The following is a 16352-nucleotide window of genomic DNA, read 5'->3' as shown; positions in this document are numbered from 1 at the left end:
ACCTCGGGGTCTCCGTTGACGAAGGACTTGCTGTTAATCAGACGCTGCCTCTATGAAGCCACGTACAAACAGACACTATCAGTATGCCATCACAGCTACACAGACAGGACACCCTGTCCGCACTCATCCATTGTCTTTATTGGGATTTAAAAAAGTACCATCCCAATTCACTGCTTAACACAGACTCTAAAACCACAGGCCAATAATGGGATCACCTGCTGCAGAACTGTGTATGAAGTGGGAAGTGTGCTATATGAAGTGCGTGAGCCGTACTGAAGGGAGGGAAGTGATTGAGTCTGAGCAGGGTGAGAGAGAAGTGGTCATCGCAGACCGGTCATCTCCGGTCTGCAGCTGGGTCAGTTGCGACTGAGAAGCAGCATGATGTTCACTGCGTTCAGCTAATGCAGGGGTTCTCACACTCAGTCCTGGAGCCTCTGTGTATGCTTTTTGTTGGTTTCGTTGCGTGCAAATCCCTCAATCAGTTAAGGATGCTGAAAACATAAGTCCTTAAGTTCTTCCATGTATTCCCTTAATCTTGTTAATACATTGCAGGTGCACAATGCATTTGCATTTTCTATCAATGATTCAGTGACCAGGTGTCCACAATTTCAGCAATTAGCACCACACTCACTTTGCCTGTCAGCCTATTTAATTTAATCAATAAAAAATGTTTCATAAGGAATAATTTGCCATATTGCACATTAAGGGAAAGCATTATTTGATGGAAGTGAATATTTACGGCGTGCATAGCTATGTTTGACATAATATAGCCATAGGAGTGTAAACCATACCTCATAGGATATTAAAAGTGTCCAATTAAGGACAATTAACAGCTCAGAGGGATGCAGATGTGACTGTAACAAAAACCAGCATGCAAAGAAGAGGTCGCCAAGATGGGGATTGAGAAGAACCACTGGGCTAAAAGTACAGGTGAGCTGTTACCTCGGTGATGAGCATGCGGGAGGCCATGGTGAGCCGGGTTCGAGGGGAGAAGTGGCTGGTGATCATGATGCGCATCCCGGCCTCGGAGAAGGACAGCTGGTGCGGGTAGGCCGAGAGCAGCTCGTCCACCATCAGCACCGACGGCTTGTGGTGGAACGTTGCTGTGGAGACAGCGGGAGTAAACCACAGAAGGGTTCACGGGATACTGACACCCTCGCTAATATGGCCCTGCCCACTCCCAACTGCTTAGGAAACTCTAGCACCTGATTGGTTAACTGCCTCGTCACATGGGCAGAGCTAAACTGCCCATTTCATTCATGTGTTTCATTTATTTAACCAGGATAATATATTCTGTAAAAATTATCACTGTTTTCCAGGGGGTCCTGGTGACTATAGAAAGGAAATAAAAATAAGAAACAATAGGACAGAAAAGAATGCAGTTAAATACAACACAACTCAAATACTTTACATGCAACCAAACTTATCAATATACACACGTGACAGTTTCCATATTACTTGGTGCAGTTTTGTCTGACGGCTTCTTTGAACTGAGCTAAACCCGTTAGTTCTCTAGTGGCTGGTTCAGTTGGTGCCACAGTCTCGAAATCTGCAGGCAGCCTTGGAATATCCTGTTCTTTGCCGAGGGCACTCAGCAGGTGTGAGTCCAAATACGTTTGCTCACCAAAGTGATGGCAACACCTAACATCTATGCTTATGTGTTTATACTTTTGTGTCACAAGAGATGGGTCTGTGAGTGCGTGGGCTAGCACGGTCAATTTAAGCATAGATGAAAGTGGTAATGTATTAAGATTTCATTTGTAGTCAGACAACCTAAATCTTAACAGTCAGATCTTTCCGTTAGCATGAGTCCTATATACAATGCGGAATCCCCGTAACAAGGGCAGTGCATTTGCAGTGTACTGACATTTCATTTACAAACTATTACGACTATCAGACTGCACACTGGAGTTTATCTCATTGAGTGAACTCCCATTATCCTGCAATGCATTAAAATGAACCCTCAGGATTTGATCATATGGCAGCTTTTGACAAATCCAAGGTTCAGGAAGCAACCCTGTGCAGGGGAGAACACGGACCTACCGTGGCAAATGCAAAGTGCTTCTTTGTTGCGATATTCAAGGAAACCACTTCAAAAAACCTGACTGAATTAATTAAACTTCAATAACCTTTTCCAGTTAATACAATGAATATATTTAACATTCAGTTCATTTGCATTAATTTCACTTCCACATTCCAGTTACCACAGCAACATAAGAACAGCTGATGCCACTGGTAAATATTGGTAAGCGATGCAATTATTTTTAATAATTGGATTTGAGTCCTTAGGAATATAAAGGTTTTTTTTAAAAAGGAACAGGCCGTCAGTCTGGCCACCCTATGTATATTTTCTTTTTATTCAGATCGTGGGAAATCAGAGAGGGTTACAGATAGAGAAGGGATAACAATACAGAACATGACATGGTGGGGAATCAAAGGCCCGGTCACAGGGGGATTGATATATGGGAATATATGATCTATGATATATGAGAATTGTGTTTCCTTCTGGCAACGCCACACAGTCTCCCCAATATATGGATTGTTAAAAATCATTTTATAGTGAGTATATAATTTCAATGCACCAAAATATTTAAGGAATGAATTATTTGGGTAAAATGATACATTATCAATAAGTATACATTCATGATGTTTGAACTGGCTAAAGCACCTTCTGGCATTGCCAGTAACACAGCTATGGGGACACGGCTAAAAGTGGGTAATGTGCATTCCTTTCCACATGAGCTGTACCTGTGGTATATGTGCAGAGTGGCTGTGCACACGCACACACACACACACGCACACACATACACAGACATTCACAGACATGCACACACACACACACACACACACACACACACACACACACACAATCCCAGCGGACATTATACCATACACCATGTGAATGGGATGTTTCTTTAAAAAAAGTATTCTTTACATCAAGGGTGCACAACAATCCATTTCAGGATTTTGTGCCAACATTTCCCAACATTTATTGAATTGGCCCAATCATATCTTGATCTGACATGTGTATAAGCAACAGCTAGAATCACAGTTTGCAAGTGTATCCTAGAGATTTCACTGTGCTCAAGCACAGGAGTGAAGCAGCATAGTTTATACAGCTGTAAGAAATGGTAATTGGTTGGAACAAAAACCAGCACGCAGATTGGCCCTCCAGGACTGGAGTTGTGCACCCCTGCTTTACGTGCATTCCTTTACATATATATGCATATATACAGCTGAAATTTTACTGAAACAGTGTAGGTAATGGGCTTTGCACAAGGGTACAACTTACAACCCCAAGCCTGCAACCATGGAGTTGCAAGGCCAGTTCCCTACCCACAATGCTACACTGCTGCGCTGTATATAGTGTTCAACCCCCACTGGTTCCACAGGGACTCCCCCACACTTATCCCCCACCCTCATAACTCTACAGGAGGTTCTCCAGGGGAATGTTTACAAAAACACGTGCACACACACACACACACACACAGGAATTAGAAACTCACGTTAATATGACCTAGATATGCTGTATGGAATGCTGTACAAACATGTAGGCATACATAAATATCTTCCATACACATAATCACAGATATCATATGTACACATACACCATACACACAAGCCCAAACACACACACGTGAAGCAATAAGACTGCTCCTCCTCCGCCCGTTATGTCCCAAAGCTTGGGATGATTGCAGGACCTTGGACAGCGACATGTTTGTCTACAGCTATGCACACCTGAGGCTGATTTGTCATCAGTGCAGTGACTCTTACTTCATCAGGCTTGGGTACGGTCACAGGCAGCTATGCCTTGAGGGATAAACCAAAATGGACGTAATTCTATTGTTTTCAAACAAGACTTTATTCTTTTTTAAGCCAGCTCTTGGGTCAGTTTCTTTTGGATCTGTATCTCATGATTTGCTGCTTCAAGATCAGCTGCCAGATCTTTTCCAGAGAGGGAACAAAAGTACTCATCACAGACCAGAGCCAAGGCATAGAACATGAATACTGTCTGCAGAAGAGAGCAGAATATAGAGTCACTGACTGTGTCAAACACACACACACACACACACACACACACGCACACACACACACACGCACACACACACACACTGCATTGCTGAAGGATGCTTTTGTCACGGTTGAAACAATGTGTCTCCCGTGGGTGCTTGCAGCCCTAACCCTGATCAGGTCATACCTTTCTTGAGCAGCACCATGGTGGCGTCGCAGTTGTCGTCCATGTCAGCGTTGCTCGTCGTGCCGTTTGCCAGATTCACTGAGCTCTTCTTCCTGCTCTCAAAGTAGCGCAGCAGAGGCGTGTTGATCCTATCCGTGGGACACAGAAATGGCAACAGCAACCATTAAGTGATTTGGTAAATATACGTTTTGCTCACGCAAACACACAAACGTATACGCACACACACGCACACACACAGACATTCTGTTGGCTATCTAGTGTTTAGATTATGGCCTTAGATAGAGAAACAGTGTAACTGGATAGGGCAAACTTGTTCACGATTCATATAATACGATATTTTTTCTAAGAATGTAGCCACCACCCCCCCCAAAAAAAAAAAAAAACCAAAACATCAAAGGAAAATAAAAAGTCACGCTGATACCCTAATCTATGGGGCCCACCTCCTGCAGAGTTGTCTCTGAAGAGACACCAAAAGACAAAGCTATTTATGGGGTGTCAGAGCCAACATTGCCACAAGGATCATGTTGCTTTTAAGGCTGAATGCAATCCAGGACATTTAATTGAAATCACTGATTGAAAATCTTAATGTCTATACAGATAATTATATTTCATATGTAGGTTAGGCTGGGGTTCTAGGATGAGTGCAACAGATTGCTTAACTTTTTAATGAGGGCATTGACTGTTAAAACCACTGGATTCAGAAAATAAAAATTAAAAATGAACCCTCATTTCCCCGACAATTCAGAATCACATGTGCATGTGCACACACACACACACACACACACCACGGACAGACAGACAGACAAACAGGAGACACACACACAAACACACACACACACACACGCGCACAGACTTACTTCATTATGAGAATGTAAACCAGGTACATCAGAATCAAGACAAGAGACTCCCACCTGCAATGACAAACATGCATTACACTTCGCCAGACTGCAGGACTACAGCATACAACTTATTTACAAGTAATACCCCTCACCAGTAATAATAACGTATATAGAATATCAATATTCTGTAATAATAATCATCAGTCCCATGTGCATCATATTTCCGATACTATTCTCACAGCAAAAACTGTATTATATTACCACACACCAGTATAGAAAATCAGCAAGGACTGCTTACCAAGAGACTTTCTCATCATAGATAAACTGCAGAAGAAAAGAGAAGAACAGTGTTTCATAATTCACTGCATATCCAGCCGTATTCTGCCACAGAAACCACAGGATCGCCCTGTCTGAACAGAACATGTCTGACTACCACCCTGAGGCTACGTAGCCGTTAGCCAGATGTCCGCTGTGCTCACAGCACAATATTTAGCTAAGTCCTGTGTAACTAAAACTGTGCCAAATGAAAATGCCAGCCAGACCGGGTCTCACCTGCTGAACCCTGGCTTTTTTCAGGCCTGAAAAGGCTGGCTCCATGTCAATTCATAGCAGTAATAAAGAGGGCAGCACCAGGTTACCTACAACGGCTTTAGGCCTCCAGAAACAGGCCTCACCATTATATTCTGATCCACCTCTAAATCTGTCTCCTATACATGTACGGCTTCCAACTTTCTCCTGTATTCCTTTCTAGCACACCTGTTGTTATTTTATGGAAGTGAAATCATTTTACTTCATTAATTAAGTGACACATTGGAAGCACAGTGAGCAGGATTAAATACAGGGAAACAAAAATGTATTTAAGTGTATGGATCAAAAATCTATCTGCTCCTACTGTGGCCCCTGTGACTGGAGACCCTTGTGACTGAAACATGTTCCTAGCTCCTCCACTGATGCTAAACCATCTGATGAAAGAGCGCTGATCTGGAATCAGGAGTCTCCTGTCCACATTCTAACCTCCTCCTTCACGAACTTCAAGGCAAAGCAGGTCCTAGATCAGCTCTGAGGAGCCCTCAGCCCTGCACGACGTCTGGTGTGAGAAACACACTGAGGCCTCAGCAGCAGTGAGGAGGCAAGGAGGAGGTGAGGAGGAGAGGGGGAAAGGAGGACAGGGAGGCGAAGGTGGTCACAGCCGCCGTAGGGAGGCGCCCCTTACCACGATGAGCGCAGCCACGGACAGGATGTAGTACAGGGAGTCCCTGAGGACAGCCCAGCAGGAGAGCCGCACGGCCTGAGAGAGAGAGGAAGAGAGGAGACGCGCCCGTCACCCACCGTCACTCACACGTCGCTCGGCAACGCGTTCACGCGTTCACACCGAGAACACGGCGAACTCAGACACGGTCAGCGCTTTACATTTAGCCATTTACACTGTCCCCAGCGATCCCACATTCATTCATGCGAACCATTTACCCAGCTGGGCTTTTTACTGAAGCAATTCACCAGGCTAGAATAGCAGTGTGCCAGCTGGGAATCAAACCTGCAAACCTTTAAGTTACAAGCTCATTTCCCAAACCACCGTACTATGCTCCACTGCTAATGGAAGAAAAGTTGAATGAGGAAAATTAATTGTATAAAATGGGGGTAATTATTTAAATCTAACACTGAAAAGACAGAACAGATTGATCTTGAAAAATGTGAAGTCATATTTACTGTAATGCTACACTGCTATGCTACAGACAGTGGAAAACACAACACGCTCAGAATCACTCTACGCTCTACAAATAATGTTTTCAAACATTAATATCACTTACACTCTAAATATAATTACTTACCCTTATGTAATTATTACAAATTTCAGTCGACCACCTAAGAAGTGATTTACCTGAGGTGCTGCAATAAATAAATAAAATCAACCAATAAAAGATCTGATTTTACTGACTGACATTGAACGTTTAGATCAGGCTTGAGAAAGATAAGGTAACTCATCATTAGAAAGTTGTAATTGTTTCACAGAGGTGCTATTATCCTGAAGCACTGTCTGCAGGACTAAGGCTGCACTCTTCTACACACATATCCTCCATTAACATTTAATCCAGCAGGGCCGCTCTACTCTGTCTCCAGGTTGCATTGGGTGTGTGTGTTCGTGGAAACCCTGCATAGGGAGTTGTCTGCTGAGTGGATCCATGGGGCTGGCTGGTGGGGAGGGGGGAGGCACTCTCTTCATAGACAACAGCAGCTGCTGGTCAATACAGAATTATGATACTTACTAAAAAAATATTTTGGTCAATGGGACTAGTCTTTGGGTGTGTGTACGTGGGGGAGGGTGAGGGTGGCAACTAGGAGGGAGATTGGGGGGGAGGGGTGTCTGTGTTTATGGTCTTAGAAAAAAAGTAGATCACAAAAAAATGGTCCAGAGGAACCTTAAATCTGCCCAAGCGTTGAAAGCTGTGGTAAAATTTAAACCCCCGTTGGTGCCTCCACACTCAGCTCTCCCTGCTACGCGGGGCAGGTTCCTCCTGCATCATTAATGAGCCAGAGTGATCCGCCCCCTTCTCACACGGCTGCACAAGCCCCGACAGGAACAAGCTGCGGAGAAAAGCCTGATTGCATTACCGGATTTGAATACGGCGATGGCTCGCCTCTGTTGCTTACATAATGTGTAATCTGTATTCAATGACTGCTTTGAATCCCTTTCTCTTTTTGTCCAGATTATCTCCGTCTCTTCGCATGCAAACTCTGACTCGACAGATTTTACTGGCCGAAACTCTTGAGTTCCTCTGTCTCAGAGGTTCAAAAACAGACCTGCCCTATCCGGCGTTAGCAGAGTGGTAATTGGCTGCTGTGGTCACATGACAGACCCCACACCTCTGAGAGCGACGGGGCGCGTCCGCACGTGCTCGGCGCGGCTAACTCGGTCACACGAATCGCACGCCCGCTGGTGAAATCCACAGATACCCAGGGTAATCCCGTATCCACCGCGGCCGGTCCCCAGTAATCCCACAATCCTCCAGGAATCTTTATTGATGTTTTTTTTTTCTGCGTTTGGCCGAGATTCCCACACCGCGCCGGCGACGTTGTCATCCGTGCGTGCGTCGTGCGGTCCCCGTCTCCGGATCTCCCATCACGCTATCGCCCGGCGTGGGCGTCTTCCGACAGACTGCACACACAGACCGAAGTCACGCCACTGCCAGCAGATACTCTTCACTTGCAGGTCTACTGACTCTCTACTGTTCAGCTAAAACAGAGGCCCCAGACTTTCAAACAACAGCTCTTTCCTCATAGTAAAGTAATACACGTTCTATGCCCTGCTTATGAAAACGCTGCCTTACTGTACATTAAGTAAACAGTGCATTCAAATATCTTTAACATATGTCAAAATCAATGTATGCACACTGCTGTGCAGTGAATGTAACAACTGCATTGTTTAATTTGACCACTCTAAATGTCCACTGAATGCATATTACATGCAGTAGGTTACTTTATTTGCTGCGTGTTCCGTGAATCAACTCAGTCACCCCCACCACAACCCACTTGCGAGTCCTGACCCACAGTTTGGAGACCAAAGTGCCGGGAGGCTTTTCAAGAGCACTTCTAAGAGCCAGTGTTCTGTTGTATCGCTGCCTGCTGAGGAGTCAGAACCTCTTCACCTGCACGTGCCAGTTTCTCACCAGAACAGCACTACTGTGGTGGCCTGGCAGCCAGGAAGCTGATTCTACTACCAACACAAGAGCACTGACTCACGGTCAGCTGAGCAACATCACTACGCAGCTGAGCTGTTTCCTTCCGCTGAGGTGTACCGTGAGGACGAATCTAGTGCCGGACCGTCCCAAAATAGGAACACTGGCATCACCAGGACTTATTCTGGTGAGAACACTCACACAGAGGATGAGACAAGCACATCTGCTCACACCCGCGCATCTGAAATCAGGAGATCAAACACGGTGAATGTTGCAAAGCTGCCGCAGGAAATGAATAAACAACAATAATGAAATTTAATAAAGTCAACGAGCTTCGCTTCCCCACGCGAATCAGCCTGATGCCTGAAGCCGGGACGAGCTGCTTATTAAGTAACATCATGAAAGCAGGGCCGAGAATTTGCCTGCATGATCGAGGGCTTCCTGGAAGAGGTCCAGAACTGAATAATGCGTGAGATGCCAGGATCACACAGCTTCACAGAACCAGAACACCTCTTCTTCTGGGCCCTCAATGGACCGCAGCACTGAGTGGGAAAAGGTAAGGGCCACTTCAAAAGAATAAGAAATGAATAAAGGTTCCTGTGAGACGGATTTATTTATTTATTTGCTGATTTTTTGGGTTTCCCATTCTGGGAGTGTACCACGGCACCCCGAACCCCCTCCCCACTTTGTTTCTGGGGTAACCATGGTATCCTGGAGGCGGGGCCACTCCTGGCATGTGTGCATGTGCAGCGGCGAGAAGCTGTGGTGGCGGTTAGAGATTATGGAGCGAGCCGCCGTGCCGCTAACAGATGGCTAGCAGAGAATAAGTGCAGTGAGATCTGGGAGAATAATGAGAAGCATCTCTCATCTGGCTTCTGGGAGGCCGCAGAGAGCCTGCACCGGGGCCGGCTGAATGGAAGGGATTACTGTGCCCTTTTTATCCCAGGATAACCCGCACGGGGAGGGGGTGGAGCACCCGACCGCATCCACTCGTCCCACCTACACCAGTCACGCATCCGCCCCACCAAAATCCCCCCCCCCCCCCCCCAGCCGCCCACCCACCCAGCGGCGAGTCGTTACCTGGCCGGCAAAGATTCCGCAGACGCCGATGATGCAGAGGATGTTGAAGACCGCCGAGCCCACGATGGTGCCCACCCCCACGTCGCCCTTGGTAACGAACACTCCTGGAGGGAGAGAACGGGCGCATTAAGAGTGACTCATTCACTCGGATCACATGGTTCTGGCCCTGTAGCCATGGTTACAGTTTACAGTTAAGTATAATCAAAATGGTGGAAGCAGAGGTTGATGCCCAGTTGGCACAATCCGAAACGAGGTGAGAAACCTGTAGTTGCTGCGCGCCTGTTTAGTGCATGTCTGCTCAGAGCACTACCCTGTTCCTCAATGTGGCAAATAATTTGTATATCTGGCTATACATTGCTACAGTGCTACAATGTTGATTATATATATTTTTAAAAATATATTACATTTGCAAATAGTTAGCTGCACTCCGCTGCTTTTCTGTTAGCGGGTAAACGGTAAGGGGTACATCACCTATGATAGAGGTGAAGAGCTCAGGGGCGGAACTGCCGGCCGCCATGAAGGTTGCCCCGGCGACGTCCTCGCTGAGGTCCAGGCGCTGGAGGTGGCAACATGAACGGACAGACAGATAGACAGACAGGGTTCCCACTCTTTTCAAAACACCATTCTTCCAGGACATTTTATGTGACAAACACCTGTAATATAGATTGTGATTGTAGGGATGGGGAGATTGCAATAGTGAAATCATTCCAGGACAACTAATTGTTTTTCAGGACATTTGGCAATTGGCCATGACTTTTCCATGACTGGAAAACTGCATTTAAAAAATTCTAGTTTTTCCAGTTTTTCCAGGTTGTGGAAAAACCTGGAAAACCTGCTAATTTGCTGAGAGACATTTTCTGGGACAGCACCACACAGCTTGTTTACACGCGCATCGCCACGGCGACCTCCTCTCCCCTCACAGTTACTCCCAATCTGTTCTTATGGAGGACTGGGTTAAGCAGAGCGGCATGGCAGATTGATTACAGTGGAGCGTGTGTCCAGCATACCCATCCCTCTGACTGAGTAACCTGATTATGCACGGCTCTTTTACACCATGCTACTGGGCATGCACTGATCACCACTCGTGTGTGTATTTGTGTATACATGTATGCATGCATGCATGTGCATTGCAGCACATTTGAAAGCATAGTGAATATACTGTAGCTGAGCAGGAATATTATAAATGGAAAATCTTGCATTTCTGATATGAGTACATTTCATAAAACATATTTGATATATTTCACATGTGTTTGTATTGAAGACTGACCTCACAGATCTTTTCCAGAGAGGGAACAAAGTAGTCATCACAGACCAGAGCCAGGGCATAGAACATGTATACTGTCTGCAGAAGAGAGCAGAACATAGAGTCACTGACTTTCAAACACACACACACAAGAACGCACACACATGCACACACACACACACACACACACACACACACACACATACCTACGTATGCATGCACTAACACTTACAAATGCACCTCATGCAAACACACACACACATACACACACACACACACACACACACATTAAAGGTAAAATACAAATTAATTTTGGATGCAACAAGATGAACAAGCAAATGAATACAAACTGGAAACTAGTAATCTGGGAATGGAAACATAAACCAAGACAAGAAGCAGGTTTGTCATTTGTGGCAGGTCAAAGTTCTTTTTAAATCCCATATATTCTTGCTTGCAAAAGGAGTTTTAATCTCAGAGCGGATTTGAAGCCAGGTTAAGAAAGGTCAGATAAAGACTGCTGCTCAGGCCCTTTGCTTCCACCCTTTTGCTTCCTCATTTCCTGAATCCCACATCCTTAAGAAGCGACTGTTATACACAGTATACACACTGGCCAGTCCAACATTTTCATCTCCCATGCAGAGCCCTGTAGGTAATCACAAGAATTTTAAATTCAACTCTAAATCTGATGCGAAGCCAGTGTAATGAAGCCAAGATAGGTGTGATGTACGACCTTCTGTTGGACCTGGTTAGAAGCCCAGCGGCAGTGTTCTGGACCAGTTGTAGACCAGGGTTGTAAAAAGGAATGACAATAATCCAGGCGAGATGAATGAATAATCATCTCAGGTTCAGACACAGCAGGTCCATTGCGTTTTTGCAATGTTCCTCAATTGAAAAAAAGGGAATCAACCTGCTATGTTCATCAAAGTTTGTAGCCTGATTTAAAATGGTACCGACATTTCTAAGGCTACAGCTAAAAGAGCAGGAAAGGGAACCAATACATTGTTGAACCTTTACTATACTATTTGGGGCAATAATAAGAACCTGTTTTGTGCAGATTTTGCTGCAATAAAGTGGCCATCCAATCCTTAATGGCATATAAACCCACCAATTTATCAAATTTATCAGGCTTGGATGAAAGCTATAACTGTATACCGTCTGCAGAACAGTGATGGGAAATACCTTTAAAGTGACTGATAATCTGCCGAAGGGGTAGCATATATAAAACAAACAGAATAGGAGCCGAGACAGAGCCTTGGGGCACACCACCAGATAGAGCAGCATAGAGTTGCCAACAGACACTGAAAAACTCTTGTCGGAGAGATACGGGGAAAAGCCACTCCAGGGCAGTCCCAGTGATACGCACCCACTGCCTAAACCTCTCAATCAGAAATAATGTCCTTAATTGGCTGGATTTAAATGGAATTGACCCCAAACCTGATATGGACTAGCCTCAGTGGACACCTCACATAATGCCCCGTGAAACACAGCACGGCAAAGAACAAGGGTCCTATGCAGTACTAGCTGGCTGAGCGTATGCCTGCGCAAAATTGAACTCGCAGAGCTATTCTGGGACGAGCTGACGTGAGGCTAAAGTAAAGCTGAACGCTCCCCGTGGGACTTACAAACCGCCGTTTCCTGAGAGGCATTAGCCAATCAGTGCGTCTAATTTGGCGGAAGCGCTGCGTGGAAAAAGCGGCAGTTACACAAGACCCTCCGATACCCTGGGAGCTTCATCACGGCAAACAGAGGAGGCCCCAAAAAACATCAAAGAATCCAAATAAACTGCTGAACAGCCATGCTGCAAAAATAACCAACTCCTAATGACCACAGTCAGCGGCAGAGGAACAAACATACATCATGCTCCATAAATGCAACTGTAACACTAACAATGCCATTTCAATAATAGTCTCCCCGGTACAATAGATGTACTATATTACACTACATGTACTATTTTTGCTTCAAGTTTAAAGTATACAAAACATCTCTGAGCACAAACATAATCCTTTCTGTCATTATATACAAATACATGAATTTTACCTTTTTATTTTCATTTAATATTAATTTATATGCATATTTAGTTGTTATTACATTCTTCATTTACTATAGAGAAAGAAGGTGAAGGAAAGGGAAATGTATGGTTTTATATATTTATGATCTAAAATTCTCTGGCAATAATGAATAGCAACTTCCATGCTAATTAATCCTCTTTGAACCCTGGAATTCTTGACTCCTGAAAATTCCATAAACAAATTTTACTGAACTGCAGGAAGGAGCATCTTTACACTTTTGAGTCAGACCGGATTACTTCACCTTCGTGATTCCAGGCTTTATTTCGTAGCTGAGTCACTGTGCAGCGATAGGGGCCTGAGGAGGCGCTCTGAGTATGTTTACACACGAGGGTTCACCTGTACGTCGGGCCGGACGCAGCTCTGCCTGTCCCTAAAATCGCCAGGGGTGTCAGAGATGGGACGGCTCTGGCCACAGCTGCACACGCACACGCTTGCATTCGCACGCGTCAGAAAACAACACGGGACAAAACAAAAAATGAAGCGCAGATGGTGCCAGTGTGAATCATCACTGCTTTTACGCCTGAACACCTAGGGAGAAGAGCGCTCCACCTGGAACAGCTGATCTCAGCTACATCCCTCCATCATCATAATCCTCATCATCATCAGAATTATTCTCATTAGCAGTGTAATCTTCACTGTCATCGCCATCCCTATCAGCATCATCATCATCATCATCATTATCACTATAATCATCCCAATTAGTACTATTATAATCACTATCATCATCACTGTTATCATTATAATCACTTTATGCACACTCTTATCCAGAGTGACTTACTGAAGTGGGGAACATCAGTGCTAGTCTTAGGAATACAAAAATGCAATATCACCAAGAAGGTGCAGAAGGCCAATTTAATCAGGGATGTTAACCTAAAACAACAATTTATATTGCAACAAAAGAAAATATCACTAGATAAATAAGCTATCTAGATCATGGAGTCTTTAATTTGCATCAGAAGACGGGCATGGTTTGTGTTGTCTTATCTGCATGTTCATCATCATCATCACCATCATCATGCTGTATTGATTATGATATTTTACAAACTGAATCAGTCAGCAGAGACTTGAGAACTTGTTTAAGTCACTAATCCTCACAGCAAATTCGATAAGACAGGCCTTATCGATAAGAGACCTGTTTCTTCACAAGCACTACAAAATAGCAACTTTGAGTGCACTATTCAGACAACTAAAAAAGCATAGAAAAGCATCAGGCTTGTCAGGCCCTGTGGTAAGGCCTGCAGGAACAGATGTCAACAAAATGTTCATACTTTAATCTTATTTTTTTACGCTCACTGGAGCCGCTGATATCGCTGATTCGCTGTGAGTGCACATGAATAAAGCATCAAACAGGCCAGAGACACTCACAGAAAATGACATCATGGGGACCTGACGCACAAGTGGCAGTGGATGTTCACTTTTGCTTTACTTTTGTGGCATGTGGACAAGGTCTTAGACAATTGTTTTCTTGAGAGTATAACATTTAATAAAATATGACTGGCTGACAGTGTTGTCAGTGAGGGGTATATTACTGTCCCTATCTCAGCTAACAGGCTAGGCGATGATGTCTAACTTGGGCCACGTCTGAATACTTGAAAATAGCACACTTCCTTCATCATTTCCCTGATCTGACGTGACTACTGACTGACCAGGAGAGGTTTCTGCCATGTTGGTTTACCTGTCCGGGCTCTATTTGCCAGACAAAGGGAGTTCGTCCAGCATAACTCCGCCCCCTCTCTGAGGAGCATGCTCAGTTGCCTTCCTGCAGACTGGTTCAAGGTAAACTGAACTTTTTACATGGTGCCAGTGGCGTTCACAACCTCTGTCCTTGCATATGAATGTGTTATTAATGAAACAGGAGCAGGTCTGAAGTACAGACAGGGAGAGATGGTGTGATGATGACTCATGCAGAAGAGAAAGAGAGAGAAAGATGGCGAGGTGACTCACACACAGTACGTGCAAGGCCACCGCTCCTTCCGCCCGTTCCTCGTGAGAGAAGATGTCCGTCGGGAACTCGTTCAGAGCTGTGGGAGACAGGGGCACATCGGTCAGACTCGCGGTCGCAAGCTTGTTTACACATAACGACATTCGGGCCTTAACAAAAAAAACAAAACAACAACAAATGAAAACCTGCTTTCCTCCTCATACTCTGAATGATGAAATTAATGGCAATATCGCCTGGCGAATCTTGTGAGGTTAGCGTTCAATAAATTATTGTACTCTTCAATCATTGTCAGCCATTCATAAAGCCTATTGTAAAGACTCTTCTCCTTTGTCAAGTTAAAGTGGGTGTTGAGGCCCTTTTGGGTGATATTACTAAGGGAAGGCAGAGGTAGGCTTGTGATCATTGGCGATGGTGAATAAATTCACACTCAGGTGCGCACAGTGACTCTGACACCGTGACAGAAGCGTGAACGTTTCCCCACCGTGGACGACCGGGTTCATTGTCACCCGCGCTGGGAAGGGACGGCCACGTCCTCGACGATGAAAAAGTACGAGCCATTTATAGAATTCGGGCTCCACCTGCTGACCCACACTCCCACAACATGGGGACACATTAGAGCAACCAGCTAACGTTTGCATTCTGGTTGCTCCCAAACACAAGCATGGCCCACACTTTAAAACTACAGCGTTAAAATGAAAAACTAAACAAACAAAAAAACAAGACTATATAGTATAAATAAACTAGATAAATTATTGGCAAATTGGGCTTCATTCACAAAACTTTTCTTAAATCATTCTTATTTTTATTCTTAAAAATGTTCGTACGAAAAACCAATACGGGATTCATGACACATGTACAAACCTTTGGTTTTGTGCATATCGCAGGTGCACAAGATGATGAATGCTGACTGTTTGTGAATTTTATGTGCTGCTCATGTGATTAGCAAAACGGAACAAATACAAATAAGAAAAAAAAAAGACGAATGCCGAAATATTGCTGGAAACCTTCTTACGCACAGTCCACGATCAAACGTGATCCTACACGCTTCGTGAATGAGGCCCAATGAGATTAAACAATGCAAGAACTGTAGAATGCAAGCAAACAGATAAGAATGTTATCAGGCCCTAATCGGGGATTCTAAACTGGCATAATATTTTGTCAAGCATCCCAGACAAACACAGACCATAACAAAGAAGACCCAGAGCCCACAGCTCTTCAGTTAGCACTGAAACAGGGCACTGTGAAAGGCCTGAATAGCACTGAAACAGGGCACTGTGAAAGCCCTGAATAGCACTGAAACAGGGCAC

General features: G+C 44.7%; 1 protein-coding gene across 1 annotated transcript in view; it reads right to left on the bottom strand.

Moving 5' to 3' along the window:
- Positions 1 to 16352, bottom strand: part of slc24a3 (solute carrier family 24 member 3) — a 66858-nt gene that overhangs the window by 7802 nt on the left and 42704 nt on the right. Inside the window, exons 3-12 of the mRNA XM_064317351.1 lie at positions 15048 to 15124; positions 11059 to 11133; positions 10263 to 10347; positions 9792 to 9895; positions 6251 to 6325; positions 5336 to 5361; positions 5056 to 5109; positions 4199 to 4326; positions 943 to 1103; positions 1 to 50 (exon numbers count right to left, since the gene is read on the bottom strand). The exon at positions 1 to 50 is cut by the window's left edge and continues 221 nt beyond it. Coding sequence (XP_064173421.1) covers positions 1 to 50; positions 943 to 1103; positions 4199 to 4326; positions 5056 to 5109; positions 5336 to 5361; positions 6251 to 6325; positions 9792 to 9895; positions 10263 to 10347; positions 11059 to 11133; positions 15048 to 15124 — 835 coding nt within the window. The remainder of the gene's footprint in view (positions 51 to 942; positions 1104 to 4198; positions 4327 to 5055; positions 5110 to 5335; positions 5362 to 6250; positions 6326 to 9791; positions 9896 to 10262; positions 10348 to 11058; positions 11134 to 15047; positions 15125 to 16352) is intronic.

Source organism: Anguilla rostrata, chromosome 18, assembly GCF_018555375.3.
Source record: "Anguilla rostrata isolate EN2019 chromosome 18, ASM1855537v3, whole genome shotgun sequence".
Lineage (NCBI taxonomy): Eukaryota > Metazoa > Chordata > Actinopteri > Anguilliformes > Anguillidae > Anguilla > Anguilla rostrata.
The sequence above is the reverse complement of the archived record's forward strand: the minus strand, read 5'-3'. Positions and strand labels throughout refer to the sequence as shown.